Here is a 20,149-nt window from a genome sequence, read left to right on the forward strand (position 1 = left end):
CATGGGTGTACAAATATTTTACTTTCAACTATTTTAGTTATATACCCAGAATTGGAATTGCTGGATTATATGGTAATTCTATTTTTAATTTTTTGAATAACTGCCATATTGCTCTCCGTAACAGCTGCATCATTTTACATTCCCACCAGCAGTGCAGAAGTGTTCCAGTTTCTCCACATTTTGTTAAGACTTGTTATTTTCAGGGTGTCTGGGGAGCTCAATCAGTTAAGTGTCCGACTCTTGATTTTGGCTGAGGTCATGATCTCACAGTTGTGAGATCAAGGGATATTGTTTCTTCCTCTCCCTCTGCCCCTCCCACTCTCCCACCCCCACTCTCGCTCTCATAAAAAAGGAAAAAAAGATTTGTTCTGTTCTGTTTTGTTTTGTTTTGCTAATAATAACCATCCTAATGAATGTAAAATGGTATCACATTGTGGTTTGGATTTGCATTCCCCTAATAATTAGTGATGTTGAGCATCTTTTCATGTGTTTACTGTTCATTTGTATACCTTTAGAGAAATGTCCACTCAAGTCTTTTGCCCATTTTAAAATCAGGTTGTTTTTTGTTGTTGTGAAGTTGTAGATATTTTTATATATTAGTCCCTTAACAAGTATATGATTTGCAAATATTTTCTCCCATTCTGTGGGTTTTTTTCACTCTGTCTTTGGTGTACAAGAGTTTTTAATTTTGATGTAGTCAATTTATTTTTTCTTTCTTTGCCTGTACTTTTGGTGTCATAATAAAAAAATCACTGTCTTATCCAGTGTCATGGAGCTTTTTTCTGTTTTCTTCTAAGAATTCTATTTTAGCTCTTACATTGTGGTCTTCGATCTATTTTGAGTTACATTTTATATATGTTGTAAAGTAAAGGTCCAACTTCATTTTTTTTTTTTTTTGGCATGTGTAGATCCAGTTTTCTTTGCTTTTATTTTTTATAAACTTTTTAATGTTTTTTTATTTGAGAGAGAGAGAGACAGAGTGCAAGCAGGGGAGGAGCCGAGAGAGGGAGACAGAATCTGAAGCAGGCTCCAGGCTCTGAGCCGTCAGCACAGAGCCTGACGCAGGGCTCAAACCCACAGACAGTGAGATCATGACCTGAGCTGAAGAGTAGAAAGGAAAAGCAGTGAAGGAAAATAAGCAGAGCCTAAGTCACCTGTGGAACACAATCAGGCATACCAACATATGCAGAATGAGAGTCCCAGAAGGGGAGGAAAGAGAGAAAGGGAGAGAAAGAATAGTTGCAGAAATAATAGCTGAAAACTTCCCAAATCTTATAAAAGACATTACGCATTTAACAAGCTCAATAAACTCAGAAATCCACAGCAAGGCACCTTATAATCAAACTGTTGAAAGACAAAGACAAAAAGAGAATCTTGAAAGTAGCAAGAGGAAAGTGACTGTTTCCATACAACACCCAGTGCTCCTCCCAACAGGTGTCCTCCTCAATGCCCATCACCCACCCACCCCTCCCACCCACACCCTCAGTTTATTCTCAGTTTTTAAGAGTCTCTTATGGTTTGAATAATTTCAATTGTCTCATCTTCCATTTATTCAACGTTTTTTATTTATTTTTGGGACAGGGAGAGACAGAGCATGAACGGGGGAGGGGCAGAGAGAGAGGGAGACACAGAATCGGAAACAGGCTCCAGGCTCCGAGCCATCAGCCCAGAGCCTGACGCGGGGCTCGAACTCACAGACCGTGAGATCGTGACCTGGCTGAAGTCGGAGGCTTAACCGACTGCGCCACCCAGGCGCCCCTCATCTTCCATTTAGTAATTCTTCTGTCTACCTGTTCAAATGTGCTATTGAAATTCTCTTGTGAATTTTTGATATGTTGTTGTATGGAAACCAATTTGACAATAAATTTCATATTTAAAAAAAAACCTCCACCCCAAACAAACAAAACAAACAAACCTTCCTATAAAGAGAACCCCAGGCCCAGATGGCTTAAACCCAAAATTTAAAGAAACAAAAACAAAAAAACCACAATGCATTTTCACCCCCAAAAATATAATGGAAGGGAACATTTTTCAACTAATTTTACAAAGCACATTTTACTCTGATACCCAAACCAAAGACATAACAAGAAAAGAATACTATAGATCAATCTCTCTTATGAATACAAATGCAAACCTCTCAACAAAATACCAGCATACCAAAGACACCAACACATAAAAAAGATTATGTAGCATGACCAAGTGTAATTCATTCAAGGAATGCAAGATTGGTTATATGAAAATCAGTCAGTGTCAAACACTGTATTAATAATAAAAAAAAAGGACAAAATCACATGATTATCTCAGACACAAAAGCATTTGACCAAAATCCAACATGCTTCATGATAAAAACTAGGAATGAAGGGAACATTCTCAAACTATTAAAGGGTATCTATGAAATCCACAGCTATACTACCATAAAGACAAACCAATAGAATAGAATAAAGAGCACAGAAGTAAGTCTGTATATATATGTTAAATGATTTTCAACAAAGGTGGCAAGATCATTTAGTGGGGAAAAGGGCTATAATTGAAGCAATCTGTGTGTGTTTATGTGTCTGTGATCCAGAAAGACCTTTCCTTCTCATTATGTAATTGTGTAATGTTGCCTTATCTTGAGAGAGCATTAATAAATTCGCTTATAAAGGAACTCTTTTCCTGGTTGGCTTATAGAGCAGTTGGATCATTTTTAGCCCATTCCAGCAATCCTTGCCTTTTTATTGGAATGTTTAATTCATTTACATTCCAAATAATTACTGATAAGGTAGAATTTATGTCTTTCATTTTGCTATTTGTCTTCTACATTCTTACATCTTTTTGGTTCTTCTATTACTCCATGACTGCCTTCTCTATTTAAATATTTTCTAATATATCATTTTAATTCCCTTGCTGTTTATTTCTTTTTTTTTTTTTTTTTTTTTTTGGATAATTTCTTAGTGATTGCCCTGGGGATTACAATGAATTTATTAACTTAAAATAATCTAGCTCTTTTCCTCCCTGGCTGCCTAAAGCTCGACTGCCATCATGAATGACACAGTAACTATCCGGACCAGGAAGTTCATGACCAACCGACTACTTCAGCGGAAACAGATGGTCATGGATGTTCTTCACCCCGGAAAGGCAACAGTACCTAAGACAGAAATTCGGGAAAAACTAGCCAAAATGTACAAGACCACACCAGATGTCATCTTTGTATTTGGATTCAGAACCCATTTTGGAGGTGGCCAGACAACTGGCTTTGGCATGATTTATGATTCCTTGGATTATGCAAAGAAAAATGAACCCAAACATAGACTTGCACGACATGGCCTGTATGAGAAGAAAAAGACGTCGAGAAAACAGCGGAAGGAACGCAAGAACCGAATGAAGGAAGTCAGGGGAACTGCAAAAGCTAATGTTGGTGCTGGCAAAAAGTGAGCTGGAGATTGGACAACAGAAGGAGTAAAGATGCTTCAGGGGCTATCTGGCGTTTGTGCAGATTTTTCATGAGAGGATTAATAAACTAAGAACTTTAAAAAAAAAAAAAAAACTTAAAATAATCTAGGCCCAGGGTGCCTGGGTGGTTCAGTCAGTTAAGCGTATGACTCTTGATTTTGGCTCATGTCATGATCTCATCGTTCATGAACTCAAGCACTGCATTGGTCTCTGCACTGATAGCATGGAGCCTGCTTGGGATTCTGTCTCCTTCTCTCTCTGTCCCCTCCTCTGCTTGCTCTCTCTCTCAAAATGAATAGATAAAAATAAACAAAATTTTTGTAATAATCTAGTTCTAAGGCTAATAAATTTCAGTAATACACAAAGACTTTGCTCCAGTGTAGCTCTGTTCCCTGCTCCCTCTTTTGTCTTATTATTGTGAAACAAATGACATCTTTATATGTAAGGAGTTTATCAATACAATTTTATAATGATTGCTTTATACAGTTGTGGTTTTTTTAATATTTATTTATTTTTGAGAGAGAGAGACAGTGGGGGAGGGGCAGAGAGAGGGAGACACAGAATCCAGAGCAGACTCTGGCTCTGAGTTGTCAATACAGAGCCCGATGCAGGGCTCAAATTCACAAACTGTGAGATCATGGCATGAGCCCAAGTCAGAAGCTTAACTGCATGAGCCACCCAGGCACCCTTATACAGTTGTCTTTTAAATCATATACGAAAGGAAAATGCTTACAAACAAAAATACGGAATACTGTCTTTTATTTTAATCTATATATTTATCTTTTCAGTATTCTTTGGTTTTTCATGTGGATTCAAATTATTGTCTAGTGTCCTTATATTCAACTTGAAAAACTCTTTTTAGCATTTCTTGTATGGCAGGTCTACTAGTGACAAACTCCCTGGGTTTTATCTGAAAATGTCTTAATTTCTCTTTCATTTTGAAGGGTATTTTTGTTGAATATAAATTTTGTGAGTTTTTTTTTCTTTTCAAACTCAGAAGACAGTGTCATTTTGGCCTCCATGGTTTCTGATTGAGAATCCATCCTAGGTAATGAATCACTTCTCTCTCACTGCTTTCAAGATTCTCTCTTTGTTTTTGGCTTTCAGCAGTTTGTTTATGGTGTGTCTTGGTGTAGATCTCTTTGATTCTACTTGGAATAGTTTAGCTTCTGAAATATGCAGATTAATGTTTTCCATAACACTTGGGAAGTTTATTAGTATTGTTCCTTCAAATCTTCTTTGTGCCCCTTTACCTCCTTTCCTTCTAGGAATTTAATTATGTGTATGTTTGTATGGTTGATGGTGTCCCACAGGTCTCTTATACTCTGTTCATTTGTCCATTTTTTTTTTCTTTCCAATCCTCAGACTAATCATCTCAATTGATCTATCTTCAAATTTGCTGATTCTTGATTACATTAGTTCAAATCTGCTATTGAACTCTTCTAGTAATTTTTCACTTCAGAAATTGTCTTTTTCCAACTCTAGAATCTCTGGTTCTTTTAAAATAATTTCTATCTCTTTATTGATGTTCTTTATTTGGCAAGACATTGTTCTCCTACTTTCTTTTAATTCTTTAGACATATTTTCATTTGAACAATAGCTGGTTTAAAGTGTTTGTCTAGTAAATCCAACATCTTGGCTTCCTGAAGGATAATTTCTACTACAACTACTACTACGTTTTTCCTGTGAATGGGTCACCCTTTCCTATTTCTTTGCATATCTCATTCTTTTTCATTGAAAACTGGACATTTTAGGTAATATATTGTAGCAATTCTGGACACTTATTCCAAGGCTATAATCACTTATTTGCTTACTGATTTGTCTGGAAGTTTTCACTGTCTCTTTCCCCTCATATGAACAACCTTTTATTTCACTCCTCAGAGAGCACAATGTTCGACACTTTCACAGTCACTTTGACCCTTCTTCTGTCCAGGGATGACAATGGTCCTAGTTGGACTTGCTTTGACTTCTCTTTCTCTGAGGAAAGAAATGTTTCCTTTATGTTTCTAGATCATCTGTCTCTACTGATATTGTACCCAGATTTAACTTCCACTAATTGCTAGCTGATTGTTCTGTTGTTTCTGACAACATTCTGGGGCATAAATTACTCTATAATCTGATCCAGTAAAATTTGGGGCCCCTTTAAAGGATTAAAGTAGGTTTTGAATCAGTGTTTGAGGCTTGCTCTGACTCCAGTGGGGATCTTCCTAGCTACCTCTTTCCCTGGTTCTATTGAAAGCATAACTGGCCCACCATTTCCCTTGTTGCTACCAGTCTCCTCTTAATTGCTAACCACCAAAATCTCCACTGCTTTTTAAAATTGTTTTAATGTTTATTTATTTTTGAGGTGGGGGCAGAGAGAGAGGGAGACAGAGGATCTGAAGCAGGGTCTTCGGTGTCAGTGAAGAGTACAGGGCTCGATCCATTGCTTTTGAGACTATGATTAGGCTTGAACTTCCCCATGTTCTATTCCATGTAAAGTCAGTCCTCTTGAGGAGAACTACAAAGTCTTTGTTATTCTTATGACCTGTCTCTCTTCCTCACAGAACCTCTGCACCACTGCCTTGTTTCTGGAGGTAGGGACAATCATCCCCCCCGCCCTTCTCTTAGAATGATGCTCTTGCTTTACTAGAATGACAATAGAGCAGGGATATAGCCTTCAGCTTTCTGAGGTTTTCTCAGCCTGCTTTTTCTGGAATGGAAAGCCTAGCTTATGAATGAGCTGGGGCAAGGGCAACCAGGACCCAGTATTCCTGGCCTGCCATACCTGGGGTATAACCTGTGCCCTATGTGTGGGTGCGCCTAGGTGGAAGAGGGTAGCCACAGACCTCTTGGCTACTCTTATCTGAAATAGAGCTTCTGCAACATGGAGCTGGAGGGAGATGAGAAATGTTAGTAGTCTTTCCCTCCTGGGGTGAATGTGTAACCCAAGATTGAGAACTGAGGAGAGGAGTCCATTTTCTTGATTATATCCACCTAAAATAGAGCTTCATGGAGGGAGAGGAGACAGATCATGATCATGCCTCAGTGCCACAGACACTCGCTGTTCTTACCCAGAGTTAGTAGAATTTCTTGAATAAGTGTTTTTCCATATGCTGTATGCCCTTAGAATTTTCAGACTTAAAGTGGCTATTACTTTTAAATATTTTTTACCAGTTTTGCTTGTTTTGCTTGGGAAAGGGTCTGCAGTGCTCATTACACCACCATTTCAGAAATGCTACTACTGTGTGCACTGAGTTTTAGGATGGTTTGTTACATAGCACTGTGGCAATAGCTAACTAGTACAACAAGGCTCTTTCTCCTAAAATAACACCTAACATTTGTTGTTTACTCTGTGCTACCCAATGGTTAGATATTATTTTTAATCTTCCTTTTACATATGATAAGAGTGATAGGCAGTAATTTCTCTGACATTGGACATAGCAATTTTTTTCTAGATAGGTCTCCTGAGACAAGAGAAACAAAAGCAAAAATAAACTATTGAGACTATATCAAAATAAAAGCCTTCTTCACAGCAAAGGAAACAACCAACAAAACTAAAAGACAAGCTACTGAACGGGAGAACATATTTGCAAATAGCATATTCAGGAAAAGGTTAGTATCCAAAATATATAAAAAACTTATACATCTCAACATAAACACACCAAAAAAACCCCCAAATAATCCAATTTAAAAGTGGACAGAAGACATGAACAGAGATTTCTCCAAAGAAGACATACAGATGACCAAGAAGACACATTTAAAAAATGCTCAACATCACTCATCAGGGAAATACATATCAAAACCACAATGAGGTATCACCTCACACCTGTCAGAATGACTAAAATCAACAACACAAGAAACAATGGGTATTGGTGAGGATATGGAAAGAAAGGAGTCCTCGTGCACTGTTGGTGGGAAGGCAAACTGGTGCACCTACTCTGAAAAACAGTATGGAGATTCCTCAAAAAGTTAAATATAGAACTACCCTATGATCCAGTAATTGCACTACTGGATATTTACCCAAAAAAATACAGAAACATTAATTCAAAGAGATACATGCACCCTCATGTTTGTAGCAGCATTATTTATAACACCTAATTGTAGAATCAGCCCAACTGTCCATCAATAGTGGGATGGATAAAGAAAAGGTGATGTGTACACACACACACACACACACACACACACACACACAGAGGAATATTATTCAACCATGAAAAGAATGAAATCTTGCCTTTTGCAACAATATAGATGGATCTAGAGAGTATAATACTAAGCAAAATAAGCCAGAGTAAGACAAATACTATATGATTTAATTAATATGTGGAATTTAAGAAACAAAACAAATGAACAAAAGAAAAAAAATAGAGAGACCAACCAAAAAACACTGTTTTTAATATTTAAAAAAATTTTTTAACGTTTATTTATTTTAGAGAGCGTGAACAAGGGAGGGCAGAGAGAGGGAGATACAGAATCTGAAGCAGGCTCCTGGCTCTGTGCTGTCAGCACAGAGCCCAATGCAGGGCTCAAACCCGTGAACTGTGAGATCATGACCTGATCTGAAGTCAGATGCTTGACTGACTGAGCCACCCAGGCACCCCAAAATCAGACTCTTAACCATAGAGAACAAACAGATGGTTACTGGAGGGGAGGTGGGTAGAGTGATAGGTGAAATAGGCAAAGGGAATTAAGAGTACACTTACTTGAGGAACACTGAGTAGTATGTGGAACTGTTGAATCATTATATTGTATACCTGAAACTAATATAATGTTGTGTGTTATCTACACTGGAATTTAAATTTTTCAAGAATAAAATTAAAAAAGAGTGAAGCTCAGGGAATTTGAGGAAATTCAGGAAATTTTTCCATCTGAGTTTCCTCTTTATAACTGAGGATACAATGTTTATCCCTGATTCCATTGGGAGAGGGGGAGAAAGTAGACTAGATTGTCTCTGAACTCCCTTTCTGCTCTAATGCCCTAAGATATTAACTAAGAACCAGGTTTCCAGTACCCTCATAAATAGCCTCCAAATCCTACCTTTCCGATATCAACTATAGTTAACTCCAAATGTCCTGTCTGGTCTCTGTGCCTGAGGGCTCTTCCGGAGCCTGCATGTACAGCAGGCCAGATATGCAGAGAAATTAAAGCTTGGCAAATGACTGACAGAAGCTGATGTATACCCCAGTTCCCTCCTGCTCTAGACTTTGGTTCCCAAAGGGACCCAAACTAAGACTGAGAATCAGGAAATATTACTGTGGAGCAGAGGAAATTTGACTGAGTGAAAGTTGGAGCTCTGCCAGGTATGGAGAAGGAGTGCATGGCGAAGTCTATGTTATAAGGACACAGTTGGGTCAGCAATGGCGGAATCAAGACAGTGATGACCAAGAGCCTTTCAAGAGTTTGCGGCACCGGGGTGGCTCAGTCAGTTAAGTGTCCAACTTTGGCTCAGGTCATGATCTTGTGGTTCATGGGTTTGAGTTGCACATCAGGCTCTGTGCTGACAGCTCAGAGCCTGAAGCCTGTTGCAGATTCTGGGTCTCCCTGTCTCTCTAAAAAATGAATAAACATTAAAGAAAGTTAAGAGCCTTTCAAGGGTCATAAAGGGCTTGAGAGAAGACAGGTCAAAAGAATTGGAGGGAAGAACAAAGTATCGGGAGTAAGTCTGCTCAGATAAAGCCTTGAAACCTGGGAGTCTCTAGCCCTAGATGAGCTTGGACACTAACAAACAGGGATGTATTTGTGAAGCAGGTATGTAGCTCTTGTTCACATGGCATTCCAAAATGTAGATCAACTCTTTTTGTCCATGACTCAATTATAACAACTCTTTCACTATGCTTCTACAATGTAAGTGATGGATATAGCCAAGAAATCAAGATTGGGGGAACATCATGACCTCCCAACAACTACAAGGAACTTACCCTCAGAATGAGGATTTGGAGTGATAATCTCAAGCCGGTCCAGCTCTGACACTCCAGAGGACAGCCAGGTCAGCACAAGCCATCCTCAGGCCACCGTTAACAAAATTATCCAGAGTAATGCACCAAGCCCCAAGCCAGACATACTGATAAAGAAGCTTAGCCCATTCCACTCCACCTTTCTGTCCATCCTCATATTCTCTGCCCTCCAGTGGTTCTCCACAGGCCAAGCACATCAAGTCTTCTAGCCCCAACAAGTTACTTTTGGTTTGGCAGCTAAAAGTGTTTGCTTTGGGGCCAGAATGTCTGGGTTGGGATCCTGGCTTATTAGTATGATTTTCGGCAAGGTATCTACATCATTGTGCCTCAGTTTGCTCATCTATAGAATGAAAATAATAATCATTTTCTGAGGAATTAATTTGAAGGGTGTATGTAACAAAGTGAAGAAACCTAGCAGATACTATCTCAACCAAGTGAGTAAAGTTAACATCACCAATAATGAGCCATCAGGGCTCTGAGATGCGCTGAGAACACATCACTTTTGTGGTAAATAACTTCTGCCCAAAATACATAACCTGAATTGAATCATGAAGACACATCAGACCAACCCAAACTGAGATACATTCTACGAAGTAACTGGTGCATGTTCTTCAAAAATGACAAGGTCATGAAATACAAGGAAAGGCTGAGAGTCTATTCTAGATTGAAAAAGACTGGCAGAGACAACTCAATTCAGTACATGATCCAGAATTATATTCTGGACCACAAAGGAAGAAAGATAAAGAATGTTTTGTTCTGTTGTGTTTTTGCTACAAAAGACACTTTTGGTACAATCAGTGAAACTTGGTCTGTGTGGGTTCCATAATGGTACTGCATTAGTGTTAAGTTTCTAATTTTGATGAGTGCACTGGCTATGTAGGAGAGTGCCTTAGGAAGAACCTTAGTAAGAATACTAATTATAGCATTTAAGTTAAGCAATTAGTCTGCTCCATACAGTCTATTATATATAGTTTTGTTGCTTAACTGTTTAGCAGACAGATGTTTGATCCTTGAGGGTGTTACATATTTGTAACAATCCTAAGATCTAATATATTGGCATACAAATTTGTTTACCCAGCAGACACAAATCCAGATTTTAATCTGAATTTGCCAGCCACTGGGCCAAGCATGGGAATGCAAAGAGATGAGTCCCAGGTCCAGGTCCTCAGAGTGTATCTGTTCTAGTGGGAGAGGCTGAAGGTCACCTTAAGGGAAAAAGCAAGAGGATGCAGGGTACTGATTGGTGAGACAAGAAGAATAATAGGAATTAAAAGGAGGGAAAGGAATGTGTATAGAATAAAGATAGAAATGAAAGGAAGACATAGTAAGATCAAAAAGGCCTTGTTTAAAATTACCTTTTGTGTGTTTTCTATGAGGTGAGTTTGGGCTTGCCTATAAAGGTAAAAAGACAAGATGTGGCATGTGTTCAAGGATAGATAGTGTATCATCATTTATAATTATTTTAGAGAGAGTGTGTGTTTGTGTGAGTGAGGGAGAGAAACAGAGGGAGAAAGATAGAAAGAGAGAGAGAATCTTAAGCAGGCTCCATGCTCAGCACAGAGCCCCATGCAGGGCTCAGTCCCATGACCCTGGGATCATGACCTGAGCTGAAATCAAGAGTTGGACTCTCAACTGACTGTGCCACCCAGGGGCCCTTCCAGGGTATACTGTTCAATGAAAAATGTATATACAATAATGTGCATAGAATGCAATCTTTGATGAGAGTAGGGGTTTTATTAAAGGAAATGTATACACTTCTTTCCTTACATTTCCTAGAACTTCACTAGAAGGGAGTAGGAGAAATAGGGGAGTCATTGTCACCAGGACAGAGGGGAAGCATAGCTGTGGGCCTGAGGCAAGGACCACATGTGGGAAAAGGAGTCAATTAATTTTTTAAAGCAAGGGAAAATCTAAAGCATGGAGAAAGTAAGGGTGCTTTCATTGTTACTTTAACACCTCAGATTATAAGTACTGTGTGGGTTTAAATCATTTGAGGCTAACAATTTTGAGGGAGGAAACGTGCACATGCATGATCTTGGAAGGCTTGTAGGGGAGTCTGGAGTGGCTCTAAAATTGTGTTTTTCTCAACAAACTAAAGTCCTGTGTCAGATTTTACACTCAATTTTTATAATAGATTTAAAATTCAACCAAGCCCTCATTTATTAAAATTGGGTAGCCATTTACCTACACACATGCACAGACACACATGCTCAGGAGACCTGTTGTGCAGAGGATAACCATGTGAAACTGCTGTTCAATTTTTGGAAAGATCCCCCAACACACACACAACCCACTCCTACTCTCACCCGCCACTCTGCCTCCATCTTCTGGTAATATACTGCCACCTAATGTCCCTTAAACAAACTGACACATCCTCAGAAATGTGAATTCAGGAATAATGGAATATATAAGGTTAAGGATGATGCATGTTACTATGATTGAAAAATACATTAGAAACAAGTCTATATATGCGCATGGATACTTTTGTATATATAAAATACCTCTGGGGAATATAAACAAGCTGTAAACCAGGAAGGGGAACTGGGAAGCTGAGAAAATTGTTGCTGTACATAATTTTGTACCTTTAAAATTTTAAGCCATAATAATGTATTGCCAATTGAAAATAATTAAGCAGTTTGAAAAGAAAAAAAACATCTGTTTATTAAATTTTGCTAGTATGTTAACTAGGAGGGCATCTTTTCTTCATTCATTGGTTCATATATTTAACAAATACTTAGTAAATGTATACTGTATGCTGGGCACTGTCTGGAGGAACAAAGGTGAAGAAAACAGATACATTCCTGGCCTACTGGAATGTAGATGCTGCTGAGAGGATGGCCTTAGACAGCACATGTTGAGCATAGCAGTGCCCATGAACGTGGGTCCTAGGATGACAGATGGTAGGGAGCAGGGCTCCCAGCCCTGCGTCACTAGGATGGCAAACAATCATCTTCTATTCTCTTTAGACCTATGGTGGGATCTCATTTCAGCACTTCAGCTTATCAATATCACAAGTGTGATATAGTGGGTATTTTATTCACTCAACATCTGAAACGCACACATTTTCCTCAAATACCCTTCTCAAATACAACTTTAGTAGATGCAAAGCTACTCTCAATAATTTTCAAAGAATGGATATTATAGAGATTACATCCCCAGGCTACAATGCAATCGGGTGAGAATTTACTAAGTAAAAGGTTAATTTTAGAAATTAATTCAAAAAATTTAAAACATTTTTTAAATTTTTTAATGTTTATTTTTAAGAGAGAGAGAGAGACGGAGAGTGAGCAGGGGAGGGGCAGAGAGAGAGGGAGACACAGAATTCGAAGCAGGCTGCAGGCTCCGAGCTGTCAGCACAGAGCCCAATGTGGGGCTCGAACACACAGACCACGAGATCATGAACTAAGCCGAAGTCAGATGCTTAACCGAGCTACCCAGTCACTCCTAAAAACATATTTCTAAATAACTCATGGGACAGAGAGATTTTGTAATGGAATTTAGAAAATTTTTCAAGCCAACAATTATAAAAAGACAATATAGCAAGATTTGTAGGATAGAGCTAATGTGGTACTTGAAAATTTAAAGCTTTAAATACATTAGGAAAGAAGGCTAAATATTAATGAGATGATTAATTAGAAAAAGGAAAAAATGAATATACTCAAAGAAAGTAGGAAGAAAGACAAAATAAAGATGAGAGAAATTTTAAAATATCACACAGATATAATGGAGTTGTTTAACAAAGCTAGAAGTTAGTTCTTGCAGGGAAAATGTAACCAAATATTTAAATTTCTGGAATGTTGATAAAGAAAAAGAAACAGGACAAAAAGAAGTAATATTATTAGTGCAAGAGAGACTAACTACAAATGCTAGGGAGATAAGATATGAGCAATGTTATGCCAATAAAATTGAAAACTTAGGTGAAATGGGAAAATTTTTCACCAGAAATATACGAAAATTGCCTGAAAAATAAATAGAACACTTGAATGATTAGAAATGGAATCAGCAGTTTAAAATGTTTCACGTAGAAAACAGGCATATTCTCTCAAATGTGCAAGGAATAGAAAATTCAAAACAACACAAACTCTCTTAGGAGGTTGTTGTTGTTGTTGTTTAATTTTCAATTCCCTTTGTAAGGCAATATAACCATGACCATATATCCAAATAAGTACAATGTATGAAATAAAATTAGAAGCTAACCTCTTTCATGAACATAGAAACAAAGAGCCTAAAGCCCATATTAGCAAATCAAATCCAACAATGTATAAAAAAACCATACTTTCTATTGGGAATCAGGAATGATTCAACATTAGAATTTGGGGCACCTGGGTGGCTTAGTCCATTGGGTGTCCAACTTCAGCTGAGGTCATGATTTTGCAGTTTGTGAGTTTGAGCCCCATATCAGGCTTGCTGCTGTCAGCCTGTCAGCACAGAGTCCACTTTGGATTCTCTCTGCCCCTCCTCTGCTTGTGCTCTCCCAAAAATGTACTAAATACTTTTTTAAAAAGAATTTAATTTATCACATTTACAAAATAATGGAGAAAACTCATGTGATTGCCTCAATAGATTAATAAAATGCACAAAATAAAATTGACATCCACTATGACTTTTTTAACTCTTGAACTAAACTAAAAGTCCTTAAAAGGAAGTTTTCTTAATCTGACAAAGGGCATCTTCATATTTAGTGATTAAAAAGTTAAGGGCCTCCACAGAGGGGAGGAGAACAAATACACAGCCACTTGAGGAATTAAACAGGACAATCAGCCACACCAGTCTGTCTCTCCTCTTGATAGTTAACCCAGTCACCCAGAACTTTACCTATGCTTCTTATACCTGCACTTCTTGGTGCCCCAATTAGATTTTCATTATGGTACAGGTGGCCTCTGTTGAGCATATATCAGGAAGTCAAAGGAGATCTTGTGATGACCAACATGGCAGGTAGAAATAAAAAGCCCACCTCCTCTAGTTAAGGATAAGGTTTCCTTCACATCTTCTATGTGTGTACTAGATTTTGGAAAATGGAAGACTAGCCATGAGTGCAGAGGATCTGACTTTTCTGGAGAGTTAAAGAAAAAGAATTTGGATGAGAAAGTAATTTGTGGTTATATTCTTCAAGGAATCATAAGTGACTAAGATATTTTACTTGGTATTATTATCAAAATGACCTATGAGCAATGGGTGTCTTAGAACAACCCACCCCATAGGGGTGCCGAGGTGGCTCTCTCGGTTAAGCGTCCAACTTCAGGTCATGATCTTGTGGTTTGTGAGTTCAAGCCCCGTGTTGGGCTCTGTGCTCAGAGCCTGGAGCCTGCCTTGGATTCTGTGTCTCCTCCTCTCTCTGCCCCTCCCATGCTCATGCTCTGTCTCCCAATAATAAACATTAAAATTTCTTTTTTAAAAAAAGAACAAACCACCCCATAAAAATAAATCCTGAGAAAGGAGTGTAGTTTACTTGGGAGGTGACCCCAGGGAACACCAGTAGAGTGGGAAAGTTAGACAGGGATAGGAAGAAAGCCAATATGGGTCACTACTTTGCACAACTGGGGCTCGATTCCACTGTAGAACATGCCAGAGTATTGTCCCACTTGAGGGGCAAGGAAGGGAGTGGCAATGGACCTAAGATATTCACACCTGTCATTGGCTGAGGGGTAACATTAGCTCCCTAGCACTTCCAGTTGTTGTGCATGCTTGGGCCAAAAGAAAGCTGTTATGGGGAGAATCACTGGTGCTTCCAGTAGGAAGGATATGGGTAAAGGATACTATGGTACCATCTACTATCAGGATACTATGGAGTCCATGTTATACTGTTTTGTGTAACACAGATTTGCAGATGTCCTCCTGGATTGATGTGAGTAGATGGACAAATATGAACAGGCAGCTGCACAAAATAGTGGGCATCCTCCACTCTGTCCTTAGTCACATTGGGTAAACTGAGGGAATTTAATCATTCATCTACCTCTTCTAAAATATTCACCTCCCAAAAGCAGGGCTTTTGGTGACAATGTTTGCTACACCTCCCTGCTGTCAGAGCACTTGTACACATTTTCTGCCACAGCCCATATCATAGTTATCTGTCCCATTTCCTGCATGTCCAATAGGTGTCGATTGGCTTCCATCATTTTCCAGCTGCAGGACTGAGCTGCTTCTTCCGGGCTCACCAGTGAAAGCTGAAGAAACACTATAATTAATCTATGCATTTCTTCAACAAATATTTACTGAGCATTGCCTTGGTTTGGGTTTCCTCAAAGATAGTCTGAGACAAAAGCTTAGGTGTAAGTAGTTTATTTGGGAAAGGGCACCAAGGCAGAAAGAAAAGTCAACCCAAGGGGTTGGGCATGACTGAGCTAGTTACCACCATGGACAACTAAAGCTCAATACAGCCCCTATGAAGCATGGAAGGCTGAGGCATTCAACCCCAATAAGTTATAGGTTAACTTCCTTCAAGTTCCAGGCTGTGCCAGCTCCAGATAAAGTTCTAAGGTAAGCTCTAAAGAGGACAGCAAAGAGCTAACTGAGGTGGCAGCTTTCATGGGAACTCTCCACCACCATTGGAGAACGGAAGTCAGAAGTGGGCTGAGGAGATAAAGTGACAATGTTTGCTATAGGAACCTACCACCTGTCAGACAGAATGCTAGGTGCTGGCCATGCAACAACCATCAGGACAAATCACTTCCTTGTTTTCGTGTAACTTACCTTTCAGTATGGTGTACAAACCAACAATTAAATAATGATGGGTTTGAAAAATACTATGAAGTAAATAATGGAAAGAAGGGAAAAACAGAACCACTCTAGATTTATATTCCAAACAATTATTTGTTTGGAAGAGGTGACATTTGAGCTGAGTCTAAAGGATAAGAAAGAATCTATGTATCAGTCCATTCGGGCTGCTGTAACAAAAACACCATAAACTGTGTGGCTTATAAATAGCAAACGTGTATTTCTCACAGTTCTAGGGTCTTGGAGGTCTAAGATCAAGGTGCTGGCAGATTTGGTGTCTGATAAGTGCTGGTTTCATCAGAGTGCTAGCTTCTCGTTGTAATCACACATGACAGAACGGGCAAGGGATCTCTCCAGCGCCTCTTTTACAAGAGTACTAATCACATTCATCTCCAAAAGGCCTCACGCACTAATACATCACCTTAAAGGTTATGATATGAACACATGAATTTGGGGGATACACAAACATTCAAACCATACCAGTTTACTAAGGAAAGACCTAGGGGAAGAGCTTTCCAAGCAGTGAACAGCATATGCAAACACCCATGTCAGTAAAATTGACAAATTCTAGAAATTCTAAGAGTGAAATATGGTGAAGGTAATGTTATGAGTGAGGTGGACAGAAGAAAGGTCATCATATTTCCATGAGTAGACATTTCAAAATATTAAAATAAATTCAAATGGAAACTGTGAGATAGAATTTTATAACAGTTGGATTGGCAAAGATCCAAAGGTTTGTAAAGACTCCACTGGGGAAAACGTGGGGAAACCTACACTCCTATACATAACTGTGGGTGTATCAGTTAGTTTACAATGTCTAAGGAGCAATTTAGCCACATGTATCTAATATTTAAAAGAAAAGGGGGTGAGGGACACATCCTTTACGATAGCAATTCTTCTAAGAATTTTTCCTAAAGATACACTCACACATGCACACAAAAAGTCTCAGGACTCTATAGCATTATTCAAAATAGCACGTGTCTGGAACAAGGGACCATATGGGCTAACTGCAATATAAACAACCAAGTCTCAGTGGTTTGACTGGTGAAGAAGGGCAACATGCAACCAGGTGCTCATGATGATGACATGCCCTGTGCCCAGTCCTAGTATATGCACATTGTCCCTACACACTGTCTGGTTAGCACCCACTCATTCTCAAAAGTGCCACCTCTTGACCACAGACTTAGGAGCACCATGTGCTTCAGGAGCCCATTAACAGTCCTCCCCAGGTCTCCCCCAACCAACATCATGATGGAATGGGTTTCTGGGCCAGGCCCAGAAGGGGCACACACACAGTTCATTGGCCATACACTGTCACTTGGGCAGCCCAGCCACAAGGGAAGATGGGAAGGTGGCTCCAGCTCTGGCGGGAACACACTGGGACCCACAGAGGGGACATGTGGGCAGCCCCTACCACAATTATCCTTAAGTACACTGGGGGCCTCTGTAGATGACTAACCCAAGTCAGGAGCTGGCAATCTTGGTGACTTCTAGGAAGAGTTAAGAAAATGGGGGGCACCTCTGGGACGCAGCAAAGGCAGTCATAAGAGGGAAGTATATAACAATCTAGGCCTTCCTAAAGAAGAACGAAAGGTCTCAGATACACAACCTAACCTTACACCTTAAAAAGCTGGAAAAAGAACAGCAAATAAAGCCCAAAACCAGCAGAAGACAGGAAATAATAAAGATTAGAGCAGAAATCAATGCTATCAAAACCAACCAAACAAACAAACAAACAAACAAACATAACAGTAGAACAGATCAATGAAACCAGAGTTTCTGGTTTCTTTGAAAGATTTAACAAAATTGATAAACCACTAGCGAGTTTGATCAAAAAGAAAAAGGAAAGGACCCAAATAAATAAAATCAAGAATGAAGGAGGAGAGCTCACAACCAACACAGCAGAAATAAAAACAATAATAAGACAATATTATGAACAATTATACGCCAATAAAATGGGCAATCTAGAAGAAATGGACAAATTCCTAGAAACATATAAACTACCAAAATGGAAACAGGAAGAAATAGAAAATTTGAAGACCTATAACCAGTAAAGAAATCGAATTAGTAGTTAAAAATCTGCCAAAAAACAAGAGTCCAGGGCCAGATGACTTTCCAGGGAAATTCTACCAAACATTTAAGGAAGCGTTAACACCTATTTTCTTGAAGGTGTTCCAAAAAATAGAAATGGAAGGAAAATTTCCAAACTCTTTCTATGAAGCCAGCATTACCTTGATTCCAAAACCAGACAAAGACCCCACTAAAAAGAAGAACTATAGGCCAATTTCCCTGATGAACATGGATGCAAAAATCCTCAACAAGATATTAGCCAACAGGATCCAACAATACATTAAAAAAATTATTCACCACGACCAAGTGGGATTTATACCTGGGATGCAGGGCTGGTTCAATATCCACAAAACAATCAATGTGATTCATCACATCAATAAAGGAAAGAACAAGAACCACATGATCCTCTCAATAGATACAGAGAAAGCATTTGACAAAATACAGCATCCTTTCTTGATAAAAACCCTTAAGAAAGTAGGGATAGAAGGATCATATCTCAAGACCATATCTTTCATATATGAAAGACCCAATGCTAATATCATCCTCAATGGGGAAAAACGGAGAGCTTTCTCCCTAAGGTCAGGAACAAGACAGGGATGTCTACTCTCGCCACTGTTATTCAACATAATATTGAAAGTCTTAGCCTCAGCAGAGAACACAAAGAAATAAAAAACATCCAAATTGGCCAGGAGGAGGTCAAATTTTCACTCTTCACAGGTGACATGATATTCTATATCGTATCTGCCCAAAAGATTCCACCAAAAAACTGCTAGAACTGATCCATCAATTCAGCAAAGTGGCAGGATATAAAATCAGTGCACAGAAATCGGTTGCATTCCTATACACCAATAATGAAGCAACAGAAAGAGAAATCAAGGAATCGATCCCATTTACAATTGTACCCAAAAGCATAAAATACCTACGAATAAATCTAACCAGAGAGGTGAAAATCTATAGAAAACTATACAAACTTATGAAAGAAATTGAAGAAGACACAAAAAAATGGAAAAATATTCCATGCTCCTGGATAGGAAGAACACATATTGTTAAAATGTCAGTAGTACTACCCAAAACAATCTACATATTCAATGCAATCTCTAACAAAATAACACCAGCATTCTTCACAGAGCTAGAACAAACAATCCTAAAATGTGTATAGAGCCATAAAGGACCCTGAATAGCCAAAGCAATCTTGAAAAAGAAAACCAAAGCAGGAGATCACAATCCCGGACTTCAAGCAGGAGACATCACGATCCCAGACTTCAAGCTGTATTACAAAGCTGTAATCATCAAGGCGGTATGGTACTGGCACAAAAACAGACACTCAGATCCATGGAACAGAATAGAAAACCCAGAAATGGACCCACAAACATAAGGGCAACTAATCTTTGACAAAGCAGGAAAGAATATCCAATGGAATAAAGACAGTCTCTTCAGCAAGTGGTGCTGGAGAAACTGGACAGCGACATACAGAAAAATGAACCTGGACCACTTTCTTACACCGTACACAAAAATAAACTCAAAATGGATGAAAGACCTAAATGTAAGATAAGAAGCCATCAAAATACTCGAGGAGAAAACAGGCAAAAACCTTTTTGACCTCGGTCACAGCAACTTCAGAGGCAAGGGAAACAAAAGCAAAAATGAACTATTGGGACCTCATCAAAATAAAAAGCTTCTGCACAGCTAAGGAAACAATTAGCAAAACTAAAAGGCACTCGACGGAATGGGAGAAGATATTTGCAAAGGACATATCAGATAAAGGGTTAGTATCCAAAATGTATAAAGAACTTATCAAACTCAACACCCCAAAAACAAATAATCCAGTGAAGAAATGGGCAAAAGACATGGTTAGACACCTCTTCAAAGACATCCAGATGGCCAACTGACACATGAAAAAATGCTGAAAATCACTCATCATGAGGGAAATGCAAATCAAAACCAGTGAGATACCGCCTCACACCTGTCAGAATGGCTAACATTAACAACTTAGACAACAA

At 38.8% G+C, this 20,149-nt stretch overlaps 1 protein-coding gene across 1 annotated transcript; it reads left to right on the top strand.

Moving 5' to 3' along the window:
- Positions 1 to 2,987: 2,987 nt before the first annotated feature.
- LOC101090602 (40S ribosomal protein S24-like) lies at positions 2,988 to 3,436 on the top strand. The gene has a single exon (XM_045053329.1). The coding sequence runs from the start codon at positions 3,022 to 3,024 to the stop codon at positions 3,412 to 3,414; it is 393 nt and encodes a 130-aa protein (XP_044909264.1). The 5' UTR covers positions 2,988 to 3,021; the 3' UTR covers positions 3,415 to 3,436.
- Positions 3,437 to 20,149: the final 16,713 nt, after the last annotated feature.

This window comes from Felis catus, chromosome A3 (genome assembly GCF_018350175.1).
Source record: "Felis catus isolate Fca126 chromosome A3, F.catus_Fca126_mat1.0, whole genome shotgun sequence".
Classification (NCBI taxonomy): Eukaryota; Metazoa; Chordata; class Mammalia; order Carnivora; family Felidae; genus Felis; species Felis catus.